At 38.2% G+C, this 23,451-nt stretch overlaps 1 protein-coding gene and 2 long non-coding RNA genes across 4 annotated transcripts in view; 1 reads left to right on the plus strand and 2 right to left on the minus strand.

Annotated features, from left to right (window-relative positions):
- LOC136256079 (uncharacterized) overlaps positions 1 to 23,451 on the plus strand; it is a 236,119-nt gene that overhangs the window by 63,487 nt on the left and 149,181 nt on the right. The window lies entirely within an intron of this gene.
- LOC136255463 (uncharacterized) lies at positions 1,452 to 23,447 on the minus strand. Its single transcript, XR_010700897.1, has 3 exons — positions 23,298 to 23,447; positions 14,524 to 14,624; positions 1,452 to 2,145 (listed from the first exon to the last, which is right to left on the minus strand). It is a non-coding gene; the product is annotated as an uncharacterized lncRNA (long non-coding RNA).
- On the minus strand, positions 2,936 to 8,998 carry LOC136256626 (uncharacterized). The gene is made up of 2 exons (XM_066049602.1): positions 7,604 to 8,998; positions 2,936 to 7,365 (listed from the first exon to the last, which is right to left on the minus strand). Exons 1-2 carry the CDS (start codon positions 8,165 to 8,167, stop codon positions 5,500 to 5,502), a joined length of 2,430 nt encoding a protein of 809 aa, XP_065905674.1. The 5' UTR covers positions 8,168 to 8,998; the 3' UTR covers positions 2,936 to 5,499.

Consider the following 23,451-nt stretch of genomic DNA (forward strand, 5'->3'; position numbering starts at 1 on the left):
AATAAATAAATTAGTGTGGGAGTCCAATTTTGCATGGCACTGACATTCAAGTTACCCGTGCAATATTGTTTGTGTCAATCACACATGCAATATTGTTCTATTCAATTTTGATGTGGTGTATTATTTTTTTGGATAAGAAATGTAGAAGTATATACATAGCTCAAACTGATTTCTGAGAGAACATAAATTTTGGAAACAGGAGAAAGCACAAACCTGAGGAATTTTGTACACTTATCTATCAACCACGGCTGCCACTTCATACAGCACAATTAATATACATTTCTCATCAAGATAATCATGAAGATCTAGCTTGGCATAATATCAGAAGCTTTCAGTTTGAATAAATATTATAGTTTTACATCATGCCCATGCTTATAATTAATTCACTATACTAAGTATTGGTTTCCTCTTCGTCCATCCATTATGGTAAATTCTATGTACGTCTAGTTCAAAGACAGCTATCATATTGCACACGAGTTTGGTGACTTACTACTAAGAGACATATTATGCCAGCAATCACACGACCATGCAGACTACTAGTACTTATGTACCAATTTGAACTACAGGACATTTAGTTCGCCATCAGATCTCTCAAGTCACCAGTGAACCAGTTTTCTATTATCAATCACATCATGCTTTATACTTCCAGCACAAAATCAATAACAAACTAATTCACCAATGTTATCAAAATTATTTTCAGACACTTATATTTTCACCACCTACCTAACATGTGGAATGTACTTCCTAATGATCATTTTTTCAACATCACTGGAATCATTTCGTTGAAAATTTTGATAGCACAAATTAATCCTTGCACATTACACATTGCAGTATGTTATCTATCATCATTCCACCTAAGAAAGCCTCCTGTAACTCATCTGCAGGCTATGTATTATTGTATAATTATTCTGTAGCTGTGTGATTTGTAAGTATACACATAATATTATCTAGGCTGTTTGTACTAGATACCAACAGTCCTTTGATGTAATTATACTTGCATCATAAAGCCATTACTAGTCTGAAGTCTTTCTTGTACTTTCTACATTTTAGGTTTGTAAAATGTATATACTGTAGCTACTAATTCTGTAAACATATCTACAAAACACAGTATCAGCCAATGCAAGAATCTACAGCAGTGTGCATACATATATTGAAAAAACTAAATAATGTTATCAAGCAATATTTTGTGTACAGCAGTTTGCCAAACATTTCTTTTACTTTGATGGAAGTGATGTTTGTCTTGGTGCTAGCTTACAGGGTGTTCCATACCCACCACAGGCAGCAGGCCACTTTTTAGTTGCCTTATCTCGGAGGCTCAAACATACAAAACAAAATTCTATTGAGCAAGTTGGACACACCATATGCTTACATCCTGAGATATGATTTATTCCCTCTCCACAAGCAGGACAGGCTCTTACAGCAGGAACAACCACACCAGAGTATTTCATCTTAGTTTCACTGCAGGTTGATAATAGCTGAAGTAAATCAGACCTGTTTGGATCGCATCCAGGATTCCCACACTCCTTATAGCCAGTTCCCGCCCGGTTTTATCCATTTTTTCATGCAACTCCAGCAGAACTCAAAATTGGGGCACATGTAACATTTAACTCTTATCCCTTCATTAAATCTCTCAATGATGCATCCACATTGGGGGCATTCTTTGCAGTCGTGTTTATTAAAAACCAAATTTCTTGTCAAGCCAACTTCCATCATTTCTTTTTCGTCATTTTCCAAACCCATTTCCTTGATTTGAGAAAGCTTCCAATTCTTGGAGCATGCTGGACATCGCAGCTCCGTCTTTTGACTTTTTACTTGATCTTTGATGTAATCTGCCAAAGACAGTGGAGCAATCACATGTCCACATGGAAGTTCCATGGTAGGATCTTGATCGTCAAAGGCAATCATACATTTTTTATTTGTCAGTTTAATTCCCAATCCTATTTTCCGACCTTGTAATAATTTTGATGCTCCCCCACTAACTTGATACAGGAAAGTGATTGTAGCATTTGAGTAAAGACCGCAGTCTTCAAGTGTTTCATCATCACTTTTTGGTAGCATAGAACCACCAAATGACAGCCTTACATATTGTTTTTTAAAGTTGTACTGATCGCAAATCTTGTCATATAACTCGTTTGAGCTTGAGTTCTGTGGAAAGAAGTATTAATGGTGACATGCAGTAGTATATATACATACTGTAAGAACTTGTGGTAAAGTGCAGCATACATACTGTACATGTCTGTATGAATGTAAGGATACAACAACATCAAAAGTATAGGAAAAGGTAGCTATTATTATTATTATTATTATTATTAGATCCAACAGTGTTATATATAAGTTATAAATTCCGAATCCCTGCATTAAGGCTTTAGCGTTCTCGCAGTTGTAAAATGTACCCATCCAAAAACAGCTTATAGCTGTAAAAAAAGTGCGCGTCCAAGTAAAGCAGAGTTAACTGCGACAAAAAGTAATGATATCATAATGCGGCCATGTGCGAGGTGTGCAAGTTGTAAAATTAATATTAGCTAATCAGATAATACAATGTTATTGTTAAAGTGTTAATGAGAACTATGTGATGCTGCTATTTTTAAGTGTGTGAGCATCTTCATAAATGCCACACAAATTTAATTCTCAATAAAGCAATGTGTATAGATTCTCTGATAGCAATAAATAGTTTGAGTTTGGCCACCTTTCCTTTGTTCGTAGCATTGCCGTATACAGGAAAGACGGCCAAACTCAAACTATTGATTGCTATCAGAGAATCTATACACATTGAGAATTAAATTTGTGTGGCATTTATGAAGATGCTCACACACTTAAAAATAGCAGCATCACATAGTTCTCATTAACACTTTAACAATAACATTGTATTATCTGATTAGCTAATATTAATTTTACAACTTGCACACCTCGCACATGGCCGCATTATGATATCATTACTTTTTGTCGCAGTTAACTCTGCTTTACTTGGACGCGCACTTTTTTTACAGCTATAAGGTGTTTTTGGATGGGATTTCAATACTTTTTGTTAGAATAAGCAATGCACTGTTGAAAACAGTAAGTGTGTTTCCATGGTTTTGACAGAAACCCCAGATTACAATGACAGAATATTAAAATATAACTGTAATTTTAGTGGCCAGGGCCGCCCACATGGGGGGGTAACTGGGGTATTTTTCCCCCTGCCCCAGCCCGAAAGGGGCCCCCTGAATACCTGTTTAAAGAAAGATCGATATACTCTAATAGAGCAGTCAGGATCTAGACTCTTCCTTGCCCCTGGGCACCTCTTTAACTCTTTTCCCTGGGCTCTCTAATTTCTCTGGACGGCCCTGTTAGTGGCATGCAACTGCAGTCAACTACCACCCATTTTAACTAGTAAACCCTTAATAACACTTTGCCTTTCATCTTGTACTGCATTAAAACGATCGAGATACTCTATTAGAGCAGTCACAAAACAGCTGTAACACAGCAATCAATATTTAGCATAGTTACAACTTCTGCTTAGCATCGGATTGTATAGTTTAAATTACTAGCTACTTACAGACTTTACAATATAAAAATATGGCACTTGTAGAAATGTGACTGTTCTATTAGAGTATCTCGATCTACTTCAAGCATTGACTGATTCAAGTGAAGAAGCTACGCCCCTGCCAAGAGATCTTGTGAAATGAAATGAGAATAGTAAAGAAAAGGCAAGTATGTACAGAGACAATAGAAGGGCGCGTAATTATGTCCTGTTGTAAATAAACGCCTTTAAAATTTATATTACTACTAAATAAGCGCACAAGAATAGGCTTGTGAGGCTGTTGTCTCCAAGGTTGTCTCATTACTTGTCTTTTCGTGTTGAAGGGATTTAGTCACAATTGGTGAGTTTAACTATACATGTATTTGTGTTGTAAAACTTAATTGTAAAAAGGCGATTAGTACATATCATGAACATAGCACAGCATTCCGGTGGTTTAGTGGTGACCACAACACTGCCTGAGGTAAACTGTGGTGAGATTTGAGACTACCGGAAGCCCTGGAATGCCTTCAACACATAAAATACCAAATATCTAATGCCTGGCTTTCATCCACAGTGGACCTGTCTTGGTGGCCACTTGTACAGAAGGAAAACAGCTGCCACACAGTCTTTCGAGCGAACAGCTAGTTTCCACACCTCTTAATTATCAATTTGTAAAATCTTGAGCGAAATTGTGTGTGCGAGCAAGTGTGATGTTGTGCATTGGCCGTGCCGTGTATATGGTTGCTGCCTAGCATTGACACATCACGAGTATTGAAGTCACAATGTGTTACTGTATCATCCATCTAAATACAATCTCTGAATGTGTCATTTAGTGTAGAGAGCAATCTTCCACAAGAAGTGACCTGCAGGTTTCAGTGTATATTGTTAACCATTAATATTGTTCACAATTGTGATTGTGAACTGTATGTACAGTGAAACCTCACTTAGTGGCCACCTCTTTAACCCTCTAACCGTCGGGTTTGCCGCAAAAAATAGAGTGGTAAGAACATTCAGATTTTACAAGCCAACTAAAAGGAATACCATATAGCAACCATAGCTAAAGGCATTGCTTAATGGCTTGGGAATGCTACTGTACTTTGTTTGTTGTGCAAAGATACGTCTTGTTACGATGGCAAGCTGGTTTTTCAAAACTTTCGATTCGTCGAAGAAGCGGCCCCACTAAACAATACGGCAGCACCAAACTTACTTGTCGCCTGCATTCTTCATATTATAAGATCTACAAAATCGTCCATAGAACTTCACGAATCCTTATCAGCTTCACAAAAATTCGTACCGAGTTGGCACCCATCTTTTTGTTTCTTCCTGGACGGCTTGCGCATGCGTTTGGGATCATGCGTTTGGGATCATGCGTTCTTACAATAAAACAATGGCGATGACACGCGGTCAGTTGCGCTTCTACAACAGAGGACTATTCTCAGTGAGTTTCAAGAAAATATGACAGAGAAAGTGTTTCTTTTATTCTAACATCTCGTTTGGACGGTGACATTCAATGTGCTATTAGCAAAGGAGGACAAATCATGTCAATACTCGTGTTAGAGCTTCATTATTCCTCTAAGAGTGTAACTACTACCGCTACTATGCTAGAACAGCAAGGTATGGTTGGTATTTAACTCAACAAAAACTTGTATGCATAATTTACAAAAGAAATAATTCAAGTACTCAACCAATATTTACTTTTTGTGTGGTACAAAGTAAAACAGTTTCTACTTTCATCTGTGCACAAATGAACATTACATTTACAACATTTTATTCTGCTTTCATAACGCATCTCCTTCCTTGTTAAGTTTCTTTTACTTCGTATTGTAGAGCAAACAATGCATTCCATTTTGTTCTCTGTGTGTACAGGCCAGTGCCCCAGCTCAACATTGAGTCTCTCAAGCTGCTGATAATCATCGGATCTCGGACGTCCTCCAGCCTTCTGTCGAGCCTCAGTAGTACCAATGAGCTGACTAGCAACTTTCAAACGGAAGGAAAGAAAGTCAAGTTTTTTTACGACCCCTCTGGTTGCAGCTGTCAGGAAATTTGTTGCTATACAAGATGTAAGCATTCAGCAATGAACATTCCAACAGATAGGCAAAACACCGTTTCCACCATTTTCGTGATCTGCGGCCCACATTGTAGTAACCTATCATCTGATCACCACGATCCACACCCTTCATGTATTGTTGGTAGTCATGGAGAAGTGGTGGACATCTGACAGCCTCCTGAGTTCCATCCTTATTCCTTCTCATTATTGTTGGTAAGTCTCCATTCATTGTTGCATTGTGCATTGTACTGATAAAATGTACAAATTTGCGGTCAAACCAGACTACAGCTAACAGAGGTCCGTTAGAACGATAATCATGGTAGCCTCTTTGTTTTTCCCTCTTTGATTTCACCAGATCTTTAGGAAACCCTTTCCTGTTAGTACGGACAGTACCACAAGTGTTTATCCCTTTCTTGTAAAGGGCCTGAGCTAGCTGTGGACTGGTATAGTAATTGTCCGTAAAAAGATGGAGTCCATCCTGTTCTAGTCCTTCCACCAAGTCCAATACTACCCTTGAACAGAGGCCAGTAGTAACATCAGACTCCACCCCCCTCCCAGTATATATTTGTATTCGATACACATATCCATTGATTGCATCGCTTAGAACGAAAACCTTTATGCCCCATTTTGTTGGTTTTGCCTTCATGTATTGCTTGAAAGAAAGTCTGCCCTTGAAAGGGATCATGGCTTCATCTATAGTGACGTGTTGATGTACTGTGTATTGAGCTTCAAACTGTGTTTTCAGTAGAGTTGCAAAACGTCTAATTTTGTAAAGTTTGTCATTACCAGGGTCTTGTGTATTGTCAGCAAGATGTAAAAATCGAAAGATTTGTTCAAATTTAGTTTTGCCTATTATACGTGAAATTCCAGGCGTCTTGATGTGCTCATTTGCCACCTGCCAGTACATTTCAAGTCTTGGCAACTTGATGATACCCATCAATATCAGCACTCCTATGAATAGTTTCATCTCATCTGAAGTAATGTTGTTCCATGCTCCTGGGGTAGGTTTTGTAGATCGATTGTTATTTGCGTATTTGTTTGTTTCTGTCACAAGTAGATCCCAAACTTCATCTGTAAAAAATAACATAAAAAATTGTAAAGGTGTTGTGTCATCAGAAAAGCCTGTTGTTGGGCCAGGTATTTTTGTGTAACTGTAGCAGTAAGAAGTTGGTTCTTGTGTAACCCATGCTGTCTCATCCACATGTTCTAAAGTTGGCAAATCTGGAATAGTCCTGTTAGATTGTCGTCTACGTGTACGTCTCAGAGTTGTACTATCATGTTCTGGGTCTGTACTTCGTCCACGTCCTCTGCCTCGTCCACGTCCTCTACCTCGTCCTCGTCCACGTCCTCTACCTCGTCCACGTCCTCTACCTCGTCCACATCCTCTACCTCGTCCACGTCCTCTATCAGAATCACTTCCTCTACCACGACCTCTACCAGGAACACTTCCTCTGCCATGTCCGCGACCTCGTCCACGTCCTCTTCCACGTGCTGTTGTCAAGGTAGCCAAAGCAGTGTCATTATGATCAGGATCAGGTGATGCACTGGAAGAACTTGTGTCTCCACTTGATGAAGGATCTGTATCAGTGTCAGTGCTATGTGATGTATCAGAGCTGCTCTCATCATCACTGGAAGAATTTGTTTCTGAGATATCATCACATTCGCAGTGAGGTAACACATCATGCGTACGTGGTCGTTTACGACACCTTGAGTGAGTAGATGATTCACTGTTTGATAATTCCTCCCTCACCATGGAAGTGTTTTCAGAATGAGGATGAGTTGTTGTACATCGTGGCCGCTTTGCTAATGTTCTGTGTTCCTGCAAAGATAACAATTTGTAATTATGTGTGCTAGTATTTTACACATGTTACTTCATAATTATGATATCTATTTGTATTGATTTTCACTTATACAATAATTGGTTTCAGTTGAACTGTCATGTGTGATATCAATTTATTTGTATTATTGGTCAATTTACAGCTATGTAATACATGGTTTCTGTTGACTTTGCTGCAAGTTACATCAGTATTTGTATTTATAGTAGTCAGCTGGCTTACCACATTTGGTGTACAGTCACGTTCTTCCTCGCACATTCCCTCTTCATGAACTTCTGTGGGAACAACATTCTCAAGAAGTCGATCTTCAACAGCCTCGTCTTCATTATTCAAAGTGTTCGCTTCCAATGAGTGTTGATTCGAAGTGATGTCTACCCCCTCAGTCGTAGTTTCACCGAACAAAGTGGCGTCTTGTACTTCATCCTCTTCACTTCTCTCATCTCTTCGTGGTGCTATATCATCGTGTGTAAGGATAGTCTCCCCTACCAAAGCGTGGATATTTCCATCGTCTACAACATCATCGTCGCTTTCCTCCTCACCAGAAAGGCCGAAATCTTCATCAAAAATTGCTTCAACAATATCACCAGATAATACTCGCGATAACGCCATTACGTATCTTTCGCGCACAATGACAAATCTTTGCGCGAAGGACCCTTTTATCCTAGTTACCAAAGGTGCAGGGACGTCATCTTTTATGCAGTGCAGCGACGGCATATTACGTATATATTTGTGGAATGAAATTGAAAGATTTCTTTTAGATGAATGCATTATTAGAAAATCCGCCATATGGCGGTTGTGACGGTTAAAGGGTTAATAAGACCACCTCATTATTTTGGCTACCTCTAGTAGATCCCAAATATAGCTAAGCAGTACTTTATGACCTCATTAATAAGGCCACCTTGTTATTCAGGCCAAATTTTTTGGTTCCACAGCTGGCCATATTAATGAGGCTTCATTGTACTTATGTGAATTTTTATTTTTCGTAACTTTTCTTCAGGTTTACTGATGGGCACTATGAAGCATTGTTGACTGGTCCGTACATAATTTGGTGACTTGAATTGCTAAAACAGTACGTAGCATGTCTTGTATGTACATGTAATGTGTTGTAATGTGTCCACACATCCACACATCTTAGAAATAAATATAATTGTATTCTCAATACTCAGTTCCATTGTGCCACTGGGTCATAAGTGGGTTGAGTATGGATCATCCAGGACATTTGAGTCACATTTTGTCCTGGCCAAGTGGATCTCATCCACTGACAGAATATACAGGATCACATCACGTGTATAAATTACGGTGGAACTTGTTTATTGCCACCTTCACTCAATAAACAGGTAACAGTGTATAAATTCTCAATTGGAATTGGCTTTTCAAGAGAGGTTGTCTTTCTATACTGGTGGCCATTAAGACAGGTTGTACTGATGGAGTGTACATACTAGAGATGCAACAATATCCTCCACTTAGTGTCGTTTGATAGTGATGCAATGGAGACTATCTATTGTTGCATTTAAATACTATACTATTATATTGCAACTCTAGCACGTATTTATAACAGGAATGTTTGTTAACTGTTTAGACACACTGGAGCAACACCCACTCATCTGGATTCTACAAATGGAGTCATATCAACTTGTCATCATACTTACTTGTTACTCCCATTGTGTTTGGATGAATATACATGCCGTCATGTGAGACTTGTTACCATGGCGGGCCACTGGAAAACATTTTCATAGCAGTTATATGACAGTCATTATTGTACAATTCTTACATTATTGTTGTGAAAAGTGTTTGGTATTCATGTGTCCTCTGTATGTTGTAATTACATGTGTAATTTTTGTGTGGGGGTGCTGTATAATGCAATAATGCATGGTGACAATTGGCTAGCTACATGTGCTAATTACTCGCAGCTTGTGTCAACAACTGGTAACCACAGTTGTACTCTGTGTCATTCTTTAAGCCGCGCCCTTAGAGGACAAATTACGTCACAGTGGGGGCGACTAAATTCAAATTTAAAAACGAACGATGGTATGTAGCACCATAGATTATATCTGTGGACTATAATCTATGGCAGCACACTTCTTTGTGGCTATATGCACTGATTAACTACATAGAGCGCCAGTTCATCAATACCCAGTGACCGCAGTTGTGCTTTGCGTCATTCTTTAAATTCCGAGTAAAATTCTTAGAGAGCAAATTACGTGGGGGCGACTAAATTCAAATTTCAAACTAGCCATTCTCGAAAACATATGTTTCAATCTGAACGAAACTTTTAGCAGTTTAAAGATACATTGCCCTACATGCCAAGCGAATATTGCGGAAAACAACAATCTGGGATTTGTATTTGGCCTCTAGGTCGACTGAGGACGACTGAAACTTCGTTTGGTGCTGAAGTTAAGACTGTAGGGTAATCATGTATGGTGAAATCGATGATGTGAATCTTGAGGCGATTGAGTGAATACTGAAGCGATAGCAGGGCAATCAATGTTTGGAATGCACAAAGGAATGCAAGGCATACACATGCGGTTGCGTCTAACCGCATGCGATAAAAAATAAAACGAAACTTCCCCTTTGATGTCGGCAATCTCGATCACGAAACAATCGGCATGGATTTGCTTCACTGCTTGTGTAGCAGTTACTAGTGACACGATGAGTTCAACCCTAGAGTTTCAGAGGGATAGCGTAAGTGGCGGGTGAGTTACAGGAAGGCCGAATTTGACAACGTTCGTTCCTGTAAAATCCTCACGTAGTGGTCGCGTCATTTATTGTCTGCGGCGCGCATTTCTGCTTTACTGGCCGCGCGACTCACTACCGTGAGTCTTGATATTAGCATTATTATTATAGGCCTGAGTCAAATATACTCAAAATTTTACCCAAAATGCTTTCAGGAATTTCCACCTGTGAAGATCTTTAGTTTCCCATTATGCTTGCAATATGCTCCTAGGTTATCAACATTAATTTTCTTACAATTATCTTGAAACATTTTAATCAGTGAATGTTCTGTTAGAGTATTTCACTACAAAGTGATTGTTCTATTAGAGAGTATCGACCTAAGGAGCTATGCACAATGCTTTTGAGTGCTCTATTGCAGTTTCCACTGATTGTTCTATTAAGGACTATCAATCTATTTTCATGGAATTGAGCTCCATAGTATATTTATTATGCTAGCATTATGCTGGCATAGCACTCCAGCCAATTATGCTTTTTATTATGCTGGCATATTTGATGCAGGCCTAATTATTATAGCAACAGATTTTCTTCCACACTTTCTATATATGCATACAAGGGAAAAGGGTTCTAAGTTCAATGAAGACTGAAGTAGGGATTAAATATCCATTAGTACATCTGCAGGTGTAGGTAACCTTCCTTGTTTCATTATTTTTATTTCTACAATTTCTAATCAAACTTAAAATTCCTGATTATTATATACTCGTATTTTACTTTTAGTATGAATGGTGAAGTGACACCAGACATGTCAAAAAAGTAATGTTCATGCACCCCATTTACATTACTGACAAGTAAAATGGTGATTATCGTATGGTGGTCAAATTTAAATAGTTGCTGCATCAATTTTATGAACTAAGGTAATAAATGCTGCGATGTTTAACCACCACTTGATGCTTGAAAACAACATTAAAGCCCTTATTTTCAAGATCAATCATGGCACCACTCAAGTGTGACTACTATTGAAGGTGTGGTGTTTAACCAAGTAAATGTGGTATGTTTTGTTTTCAGCTACAATCAGTCTTTTACACAGCATTACTACTTTTGCAATAAAAGTTTAGTGCTTTTATAAAAAAGTGAATGGTTTTTTTCACTTAGATGCTCTACTATATATGATAATCAGCACAATGGGTGCACTGGCACAAATTAACACTTTGCACTGGCAGCAAAAAGATATGGGACACAAAGGACATAAGAATCCATGATGTGCATGCATTCTATATACCGTATTGTATGTTATTTTCAAAACAGAAAATTTCACACAAGAAGCAAAATCTGAATTTCGAAGGATTTTAATTTTGAAGAGTGCATATTTCGAAGTCCAGATGGATTTCAAATAAACGGAAAATCATGTCATAAAATATGAAGATGCATGAATGTTTGCCAAAAACTCATTTACTAATGGAATAATCCCCATCCTTGTACACTGGAGGGAAGACTGAGGGAGTCTCGAGTGGAGTAAATTTACTGGCTCGATCGTAGCTAGCTATCCACCATAGATTCTAGCATTAATTCCCATTCTGGATCACCTGTTTTCTGGTTATTGGCACAATAATGATACAGTTTATCCATTATCATCAGTAATACTGAGCTAAAACTTATACACAAACAAATTGCCAAAAGTTGGATCGTTCCTTTCACTTGTGGGAATTTATTTTCGAAGAACAACCGGACGTGGGAATTTATTTTCGAACAGAAGGGCCTCTTCGAAATATCCAAAAATAAAAACCTTCCAAAAATTACCAGCTATACGGTACTGTGGTACTCCAAAATGCACCTGCTAGGCTGTGCCTAGCAGATAATTGACTTAGTATTGCTGGAGGGCTGGTTGGTGTCAAATCCTGTGGCAAGTGCTTAGGTAATTCGTTGATGGTTTGTGGTGACCACAAGCCAAATCCTAAGCAAACAGTCATGGTTGTAGCCCTAGCCCCCCACTTTTCTGATTAGCAGCTTTGACTTATGGTATGCACATAACCTCATAAGATTAGTCTGTTATGCACAAGTGTAACTTATAGAGCCCTAAAATTGGTTATCAGTTAGATAATATATTGGCTAGGCCTTGAAAGTGGAAATCAGTACAACTCTAGAAATAAAATACAAACACAATTTTGTTTAAGAACGAGATACTCTAATAGAACAATCACTGTAATTCTATTAAGAATCCTGCACAAATTTTGCTGAGTGATATATCTGTGACACCATCCCATGAGCACACTGAGTCTACTAGAAATTGTTTGTAAATGAAATGCCCTTGGTCTTTGCATGCCATTGAATTACTTTCATTTGCCACATCAATTACTTTAGGCTCACAACTTAACTACTGGAGGCTGTCACTGATCCCTATACAACACAATGAACTCATGTTCAATGCAGACTACTTAGAATACATAATTTTTAGTATGATTTTGGATAAATCTACTCGACATTATATCAAAAATTTCAATCCTGAAATGTATAAAATACCATACTTCTGTGCCCTTCAGACCCGTTTCTTTATAATTATACCTGCAGCATTAACCATGAGCAAGCTACAGGATGATTGATCAAAGTGTCATACCTACATATCATAAAAAGAGGCAAAACTGAGAACCAAGGCAAATTCAGAATATAAAGAGATATTATTCTGAGGTTATCACACAAAATGTGCTGACTCCAATTATTTCCTTTCAATTGTTTACTGATAGTGAGGTATCTTAGAATCAGTTACCAAGACACAGTAACAGAGGGAATACACAGAGTATAGTTATCTACCTGTACTTGAACAGCTGTTCAAAAGAATGTGAAAGGCTACATTGCAAATTAATGACGTTTCCATTGTAAAACTACAAGTACTTGTAACAAATCTAACCAGAATATTTCTCACTGCCAATAATGCATGTTAAACTTTCTCGCCAGTTCTATAAATGTTGGAGCACCACAGCTGGTCTTCTGTCTAGACAATAAAGTAATTTTCACTACTATGGGCCACACACTTCACTGTGATGATGTGTCAGTCAATTACATGTTTAGTTATTTGATGTGCATATCTTCTAATAGACAGCCATGTTTAAGGTCTATGTATCTAGGTATCACAAGATAGTTCAGTAACACTTTCACTTTGCTCAGGCACTATGTCATAGTACCCCTAATTCAGGTGGAAGTATTTTAGCTTGCTTGGTTCTACATAATATTATGTAAAGTAGACAAGTACGCAAAAAAATTGGAATTTTCAACTAGAGTAAGGACCATAGCACATCGATAAAACATACTGAAACAAGCTGTAGTAATGCACGATACTAAATCACAGTAAAACAGTAAGAAGTGTTATATCCCTACTGTGCTCCAAGATACCATAATGGAAATGCACAGTAGGGATATAACACTTCTTATTGTTTTACTGTGATTTAATATCACGCACTACTCCAACTTGTTTCAGTACTTTTTATTGATGTGCTATGGTCCCTACTCTAGTTGAAAATTCCAAATTTTTTTTTGTTGCTTGTTTGTTAACTTTTTTTGTAAATAATTATTACGAGGTGAATTATTATGACTGGTGAACCCACATCTAAAATGGTGCCATGCACCCCAGCTATATCAATTATCATCTGAAAAGTGAAGTATCCGTTGTCAGCTATGTTCACCCATTACACAGCATTTCGAATCAAGAACTGTTCAAAAAGTACCTCTGCAATCTATGCATACCAAAAGAAAGAAATGTTGCCGCACACCCCAATTATATCAATTATCATCTGAAAAGTGAAGAATCCACTATGCTTCATTGTCGGCTATGTTCAACCCGTTACACAGCAGTATGAATCAATAAATGTTTGAAAAGCACCTCTGCAATCAAAGTAGCCCCTATAAAATATACGGATGATTTACGTTACAAAAGGAAGCCATCACATGCTACCACCAAATCAACACTTTTCGCTGTAAGCAAAGATGAATGGGACACAAAGGAGGACACTGGTAAGTCCATGAAGAATGTATTGCACACACTGTGGTATGCCAAAAGGCATCTCTTGGGCTGAAGCAACGTCGAATAGTGAAAAAAATCAAGCCCATATCCTTAGCCGTTGTTGGGTTACGCTTGTCTGAAGGCATAAGTCAGTTACTCAGTCAGTCAGTCAGTCAGTCAGTCAGTCAATTAGTCAGTCAGTCAGTTACTCAGTCAGTAGAAAATTCCATTACATATATATATATAATATATATATTTTAAATTCCGTAGCAACTTGTTGAAAATATTTTGGGTCAATCTGAAGGCTTGTTTGGGCTTAGTTTTCCCTAACCAATACTGTCTCATCGTCGTCAGGGAAAATTGAAGCTGGTTTTTGGGTGATGTTATTTCATGGGCCACACCTACTCCTTGTGGTCTCTACTATACAGTACTATCATATATTGCTATTAGCTACAGTTATTGTATGGATATACATGTATACCTTGCTCATAGTTATCACAGGCTTCTGCTTGCGGTTCATCTGAATAAACAAGCTGTACATACCCTGTATACTCATCCTCTGTTCTTTGAAGTTGGTAACTCCTGTCAGTGTAAAATTACCAAGGAATTATGTATGCAACATACTAGTATATATATGAACCGTAAGTACCTACATATATGTATATATATATATTAACATCTGTTATTTATGACCCCTTAATGAAGTATTTGCTTAGAATATTATGTTACTCAGACAAACTTGCAAGAGTGATTTTTAATGGTTTTTAATCATTTATTAATTATGATATAGAAGACAGCATATGTGAGAGGATTTTGAAAATCGATTCAAATCTCACATCATATGAGCTAAAGCAATTTGAATGATTTCAGCCACTATAGCTTACCAAGGAAAGTGAGCACACTCAAAAAATTTACACAATCGAGTATCAATATATTACCTTTCCTGTTGTCAATGTAATTACAAGCAGAACAAAGTATTAGGAATTTTAAGTTGGATTAGGGATCAAAGAAAATGTAGTGAAACAAGGGAAAAGCTAAAAAGTGGTGAGACAAGGAAGGTTGCCTATGCCTGCAGTGGACATTAAATTCCTAAACTTCAGTCTATATATACCCATGACTGAATTAAGGATTAAATGCCCACTAGTATATCTGCAAGTATAGGTAACCTTCCTTATTGTACCACTTTTTAAACTATTCCCTTGTTTCGCTACTTTTTTCTTTGATCCTTAATTCAACTAAAATTCCTAATTTTTCCTGCTACTTGTTTGTTTACTTTTCGGATAACGTAATTATGTCAAATGAATCACTCCATATCATATTAAAAGTAAGAATGATACCAGGAATGCCATAAAAATAATTCTGCATTATAACGTGCACTCCAGCAAACAATCAATTATGTAACAGCAAGGGAGGTGGCCATTACATTTTGTTTTCAGCCATTACACAGCGTTACAAATGAAGAACAGTACGAGAAGAATCTTTGCAATCAATCCAGTCACTACAGAAAATACAGGCAATTAACCAACTCAGCCACAGGTAAGCCACATCACGTTATGACACCTTGTGTTGTCAGCGAAAAGAGCTGGAACACAAAGGAGGACAAAGACAAGTGCATGCATGATACATGTATTGTACGTATTGCAGTAGGCAAAAAGGCACATCTCGAGACAAAATCATGCCAACAGTGAAGAAATCAAGCCCATAGCCTTGTACATTGTTGAGGTATGCTTGGCTGGAGACATCAGTTATATATTAAAATTTCCTAGAAACTTTTTGGAAAGGTTTGGGGTCTATCTGAAACATTTTTAGGTTTGGCTGTATCCAATCAATGCTACAAATTAAAGCTGTCATGAAGGGAAATTGAGGCTAGTTTTCGGTTGGTATTTTTGGCTGGAAAATCCAAGTTTTTCATCATATTTAATGTACAGTGCTACCATACTGTATGATAGAACTTAGTGTTCTATCATACAGTATGGTAGAACACTATAAAGATTTAATGCCATTATTGAGTTTAAGGAGGAGAATCTTTAAGAAAGCAGCATTTGGGATTAGCAAGATGCTTACCTTAAAGTTTTCAAAGCCAAACTTCAAGAAGCCAAACCTGGTGACAAAGTTATAGCAACCACACTTTCCAGCTAAAAGCACAGAAGGCATGTGCTTTTAGGTGCAAAATTGGATGGGCATTTGCAGTGGGACGAAGGTAAGTGGTCCACCTTTTGGGACTACTGTAGTTATGGGTGTTGCTGGGTGAATACTGATGAAGTATAAATCCCAATTCAAGAGCACTAGCAGCATATAAAGCAAAACAAGGAATAGGCTTCAGGGTTCTCCATCGCATGGACTTTGCTATCAGTAAATCAAAAGTGCTTCCAGTGAAATTTATGATGAAATCAGGGAGCATATATAGCTAACTGTATAAGGCAAAAGTTGTGACTAAGCTGTCGGCCTGGTTTTGATTGCTCTATTAGAGTAGTTACTTGACTGCTCTATTAGAGTACCTCGATCGTTTTTAATGCTGAGTGGGAGGTGAGAAGTTAAGCATTGCTGAGGATTTAATAGCTATAAATGGTGTTAGTTAAGTGCAACTGCATGCATGTTACTGAAATACAGTGGTACATTGTTGTTTACTATAACAAATTTATGTTATACATAACAATACTGACGCTAGTTAGTCCCCCAGTAGAGAGATCAGCTGCAAAAAAAAGTTATCCTGTAGGGATTAATTGACATGTAATAAAAAATATATGTATTATATAATTTGTACATTTACTGATAAAATCTGAATTAATCAAAGTATTTATAAAATCTGCTTCATCTTTTTCTTCTTCCTGTGGTAAAGAAAGAAAGATAGGTTAAAAAGCCCCAAATCCAGCCATATGCTGGCTTTGGGGTATACAAATACAAAAAGAAGTGAAATCTAATCCAAAACAGTCAAGCTGTAAAAAGGGAGTGCGGCCCTCAAAAAGGCTATGGTGAAAAAAGATGTGAAATCCAAGTGGCAGCCAAGAAATGGCTGTGATGGTAGGTTAATGGTAAAAAATTTAATAACGACAATTCAAGTGAATTTGGTGCTGAAACACAAATTCACATGAATTTTCGCTATTAAATTTTTTACCATTAACCTACCATCACAGCCATTACTTGGCCATCACCTTGGATTTCACATCTTTTTTCACCACAGCCTTTTTGAGGGCTGCACTCCTTTTTTACAGCTTGGCTGTTTTGGATTAGATATGTCTTACAGCAGACAGGTAATTTTATAATCCCAACTCAATCAACCATCACCATCACTGTATGAACAGTTTAATAACAACCCTGTGGATAGCGAGTTAACATGTTTCATGTCATTCTAATTATGATGAAGAGCAGTCCGGCCAATTATTTTATTTATTGTCAATTTATAATTACAAAATAACCACAACAATTGGTACATAGCTAATATTATTTTGAACAAGTTGTACACCCATGTACACCAATGTATGGAGTTTAACTAGTTAAACTAGGTTAATGTTGCAGTCAAGCATGCGTGAGTGTATTATGATAGTGACTAACCCAAAGCTCTACCTTGACTAGGGGGAAGATTGGGCAGGCACACACGTGAGAAGGGTTGGCAACAATTGGAGAATAACATTGCGCATGCGTTACAAGAAAAAGGCGCGTGTAGAGGTGTTAGAACACATGGTACTACATGGCATAGTGAATCTTGTCCCACCCATACCACTCCCCTCTACCAACTATCTCATATTAGTATTTTTAGAAGATGATAATCACAAGGGGATTGTTCGGTGGGATTTAATGTAATGTATTGCCCAAAAAATAAATAAATAGAATAAAATTAATAACGGGGGTGTGGATAGGTGAAGCATGCACCACAGACAGTCCCAGCAGGGAGCTTAAAAAAATCTCCCCCTTTTTTTCCATTGTCTTTTCCATCTTGAGGCTTGCTCAGGGTGTGACAGTGCAGGGTTTCCATTAGGAACATTGTGGCATGCGGAAATTCTTGTGGCTTCAGAGAATATTAGAATCCCCAAGCATTCCTACCTCCAAGCCTTTGTAGTAAAACATGCTGTATACATCATGTAAAATTGTTGAAAAGGGGCCTATTTGAGAATTAATAGGAGAATCCATGGAACCCTGCACACCTACCAAAACAACCACCATCTGTTGATGGTGGCAACCCGCTCACAACAGGGTAAGACCTGCTGACCGGGTTAAACTGACAAGCAACATTAAACACTAATTTACACTCATGTACACCAGTTTACACTCATGTACACCCATGTACACCCATGTACACTGCTGTACACCTCCATGTACACTGCTGTACACCTCCATGTACACTGCTGTACACCCATGTATACTGAAGTACACCGCTGTACACCCAAGTATACTGCTGTACACCCATGTACAGTGAAGTACACCGCTGTACACCCATGTACACTGAAGTACACCCATGTACACCACTGTATACCCATGTACACTACTGTACACCCATGTACACCACTGTACACCACTGTACACCCATGTACACCGCTGTACACCCATGTACACTGAAGTACACCCATGTACACCACTGTACACCCATGTACACTGCTGTACACTGCGGTACACCCACGTACACCACTGTACACTGTTGTACACCCATGTACACTGAAGTACACCACTGTACACCCATGTACACCACTGTACACCACTGTACACCGCTGTACACCCATGTACACTGCTGTACACTGCGGTACACCCATGTACACCACTGTACACTGTTGTACACCACTGTACACCCATGTACACTGCTGTACACCAATGTACACTGCTTTACACCCATGTACACTGCTGTACACCGATGTACACTGAAGTACACCGCTGTACACCCACACTGATATACACATTTCTATACCTAGGTACACCCATGTACAACAGTCAACTGTAAAACAGACTCCTCTTTACCGTGTCAAATGCATACCACAACCCTTTATGTGTACACCTGTACACCAGTGTACTGTACCACTATCATGAAATTTTGGTCTTATTTCAAGCCTTATCTCAATAGCTATAGCTACTGTGAAAACTTCGCAAGCGAAATTATAATACAGGGGAGGAAAACACTTATACTTTACAAATTAATCAGTATTGATAATATGGTTAATGAACTGTTTACTATAGAGTTAATTGCCAATGTGTATAGAGTAAGCCACCAATGTTCGACCACCATCGGCTCGGACGCGATTTTTCTTTAAACCTGCAAAGAAAATTTCTGCTCTTGCTATTCCTTTGGAGAGGTCTAGGCCATAAACTCTTGCATGCAAAACTTCAGACCTGCAGCTTTCTTCGTCTGGCTGCAGGAGCTGCAAAAGTGACCTGTCCGAATGTTCTCAATTCTCGGACAAAAATATGTATTATCGGTCGAGTGGCACTGCTCGTAATGCTTGAAGCTGATCAAGTCTTTCTGTGCTTGATATGAAAGAGCAACTCTTATACTCTCCAAATATGTGTAGATATTTGGCTTAGTCCTTATTGGCTGTGAATTACAAAGCTCCAAAGTCACCTCTGTCGTGCAATCTTAAATTCGGCCACATGTGAAGCTCGTGCAAATCAAATAGTTACCTGTAACGAATTCAAAGCTATTTTTATGAGCATTGAGAGCATCAGCTACCGTTCAATAGTAAATAGTTACATTGCATTTAGGCTTCTCTGACAGTAGCGCCCTATAGCTACTGCACCCAGCACACATATACACAATCCAAATCCACTTAAACGGGGTTTTGACTATCCCCTGTCTTAAAAATGTCAAAAGTTTCTCTTCAAAATGTCCAGGACATTAGCCAGATCGAAACACTCTAATAGAGCAGTCAATTACTCTAATATAACGATCAGCCAATGCATTATCACATGTAATCAGCATTCAAGCATTGTAATCAACAAAATTTACATATTAATAGTCTAGTTGAAGTGAATATACCTGGGTGTGGCCCTCAGATTTCTGACTGCTCCAATTGTATAATAGGTGACTGTTCTATTAGAGTGTTTCGTTCTGGCTAATGTCCTGGGCATTTTGGAGAGAAATGTTTGACATTTTTAAGACAGGCGATAGTCAAAACCCCATTTAAGTGGATTTGGATTGTGTATGTGTGTGCTGGGTGCAGTAGCTAGGCTGCTACTGTCAGAGAAGCCTAAATGCAATGTAGCTATTCAGGCAAAAATCAAGGTGCGGTCATTGTATATGTAACTATTTACTATTGAACGGTAGCTGATGCTCTCAATGTTCATAAAAATAGCTTTGAATTCGTTACAGGTAACTATTTGATTTGCACGAGCTTCACATGTGGCCGAATTTAAGATTGCACGACAGAGGTGACTTTGGAGCTTTGTAATTCACAGCCAATAAGGACTAAGCCAAATATCTGCACATATTTGGAGAGTGTAAGAGTTGCTCTTTCATATCAAGCACAGAAATACTTGATCAGCTTCAAGCATTACAAGCAGTGCCACTTGACCGATAATACATATTTTTGTCCGAGAATTGAGAACATTCGGACAGGTCACTTTTGCAGCTCCTGCAGCCAGACGAAGAAAGCTGCAGGTCTGAAATTTTGCATGCAAGAGTTTATGTCCTAGATCTCTCCAAAGGCATAGCAAGAGCAGAAATTTTCTTTGCAGGTTTAAAGAAAAATCGCGTCCGAACCGATGGTGGTCGAACATTGGTGGTTTACTCTAGTCTTTTCACGTATAAGTAACTTTAAAAAAATAAACAGCTAAGTTTTCTACCTCCCTTTAGTTACATTTACAAGTTTTTGACTCTCGCTCTAATCACTGACTTGATTCAAACTTTTTTTTTGATTCAAACTTGAATCCTGAGAGCAGTTAATAACTTCGCTATAATTATAGCTGACGCGGGGTGCTAAATTTGTACATAGCACTAGTAAGGTCTCAGCTTCTGTATTGTTCCCCATTGTGGCATCCCTACCTTATCCAAGATATCTCTGCTCTTGAAAGAATACAGCGCCGAGCTACCAAATACATCCTCAACGATTATGTTTCTGATTATAAAACTCGCCTTATCAAGCTCAACCTACTACCATTAATGTATATTTATGACCAGTGTGACATTCTGTTTTTCATAAAATCAATTCAAAATCCATCTGATCATTTCAACATCCAGACCTTCATCAAATTCTGTCATCATTCTACTAGGTCTTTTTCCAGTAACAAACTTGAACATGTTTTTACATCATCTAATAAACAAAAAAACTTCTACTTCAACAGACTTCCTCGAACCTTCAACAGCTTACCAGTAATTGACCTAACTCAACCCTTTGCAGGGGCGTAGGCAGGATTTCCAAAAGGGGGGGTTCTGCCCTAAGTATAGAATCTCCACAGCGGGGGTCTGGGGCCGTGTACACGTGTATTCTTATAAATTCATTCGCAATAGCGAGTAGAGGTACTTGAATTCCTCTGCCTGAAGACCTGTAGCTACCCATTTCAGTGGATTTGTGTAAGTTAATTCAGTTCTAGTTAACCAGTATCACGATTTAAAAAACTTAACTCTGAAAAGGGGGTTCGTCCGAACCCTTTGAACCCCCCCTGGCTACGCCCCTGCTTTGTTACCATTAAATTTCAACTAACTAAAATCCTATGGCAGCATTTTACAAGAAACTTCGATCCAGACAACCAGCATAGTTTCCATTTTACATGTCCTTGTAGCATCTGCTCCAAACATCCCAAGCCACCTAACTTTGATTCATTTAGCAGCTAATTGTAATTATATAAGTAATGATAAGTACTTAATTTAAGTTATGGGATCTGGTACTTACCAGATTACCTTTAGTGCAATTGTATACAAACTCACTTCTATTGTTGTACAACCATGCAGTGGCGGATCCAGGATGGGGCATTTGGGGCAAATGCCCCCCCCCCCCCCTTCAAGATCGAGATACTCTAATAGAGCAGTCAATTACTCTAATAAAGCAGTCACAGTGTTCATGAGGCAGTGTAGCTTACCTATGAAGCTACAAATAGGATTTTATTTTACATAACAGACGTGATATAGTTGGTAAGGATAACTAGCTATTATTGTTGTGACCTTTTTTTTTTTTTTTTTTTTGGTCTTCAACTGGTTTTCAGCAAGTTTTTTTGGTCTTCAACTGTTTTTCAGAAAGGTGCCCCCCCTCTTTCGAAACTCTGGATCCGCCCCTGCCATGTACACCTGTAACATAGAGGATATGCATGCTATGTTATTCGAACGAAAAATGATCAGCGGCGCGGCGCTTCCAAAAAAAGTTGATGGTGAACGACTATCGAAGATTTACGAAAATTCCATATAAAAGTACTGAGTAGTGAATGCGGCTCGAAGCATAACTCGCCTTTTAAGCTACAAGCAGGCTTTCTGTTGTCGTGAACGATTACCACAAGGTCACGAAAAACTCATATAAAAGTATGGGCAGTGAATGAATGTTCGAACTGGAACTCGCCACTAAAGCCACGGGCCAGCTTCTTCTCGCCGGATGTACTACTTCTTAGGCAGAAGGATATGTCACTTAGTAAGAATTGCTCGTAACTGATCTACCGTCCATGTAATGAATCGATTCGCATTCCGTTCACCGTCATGACGTATGAAAAACTCACGTTCATTAGAATGTATTCGGCAGTGCATATCCTCTATTGCACTATAAAGCTAAAAAAAATAAAATAAATAAATAAAAATAAAAAAAAATGAACAATCAGGACAATTCTATTTCCCTCAGCATAATTAGACTATAGCTAGCTGCATCATCGCCATGATAGTATAATAATAGATCTAATAGAAATTAATAGCCATCGATGCATGGTGTTGCATTATATGTACATCACAGTGCATCCATGCATGTTAGTATTACATATAAGTGTGGAGGCTCACTTGAAGGGGCTAGCCTGCATGTAGCCTGGTCTTCATAAACTTATCTGTTAATACAACACAATCTAGCTATGTAGTTAGCTATGATTGCAATTATATACAACAAGGAATCGACTAACTATAGTAATCATACGAAAAGGTATACCAGCTAGCTACAGTCCAGTAAATTTATATGCATAAAGCGAGACTATATTGTTATATTAAAAATAATAATAATAAAGCGAGATTATAACCTTCCGGCACCATTAATTGGCCTTGACGAAATTCCCATGCACGCGGTACGGACTTAAGAATTGTGCAATCAATTAGTTCTATATACAGATACATACACGTATAGCAATAGCTACGTAGTTACCTTCACATACCTGTATAGCTATGCCAACACGTGTATACGATAAACACAATAGATTATCACAAGTACTAACTGTGAGCTAGAGAAATACTTCACTGAGTCTGGATGCATTATACTGACGTTTTTGCACGTTTGCGTGCATGCATTTATTCCTGCATGCATGCATT

The sequence above is a fragment of the Dysidea avara genome, chromosome 5 (assembly GCF_963678975.1).
Source record: "Dysidea avara chromosome 5, odDysAvar1.4, whole genome shotgun sequence".
Lineage (NCBI taxonomy): Eukaryota > Metazoa > Porifera > Demospongiae > Dictyoceratida > Dysideidae > Dysidea > Dysidea avara.

Excerpts from the sequence above, each read along its gene's own strand:
- LOC136256626 (XM_066049602.1), bottom strand. The coding sequence starts at position 8,167 with ATGGCGGATTTTCTAATAATGCATTCATCTAAAAGAAATCTTTCAATT. Across the intron at positions 7,366-7,603 it reads GTGACTGTACACCAAATGTG|GAACACAGAACATTAGCAAA; the intron begins GTAAGCCAGCTG and ends TTATCTTTGCAG.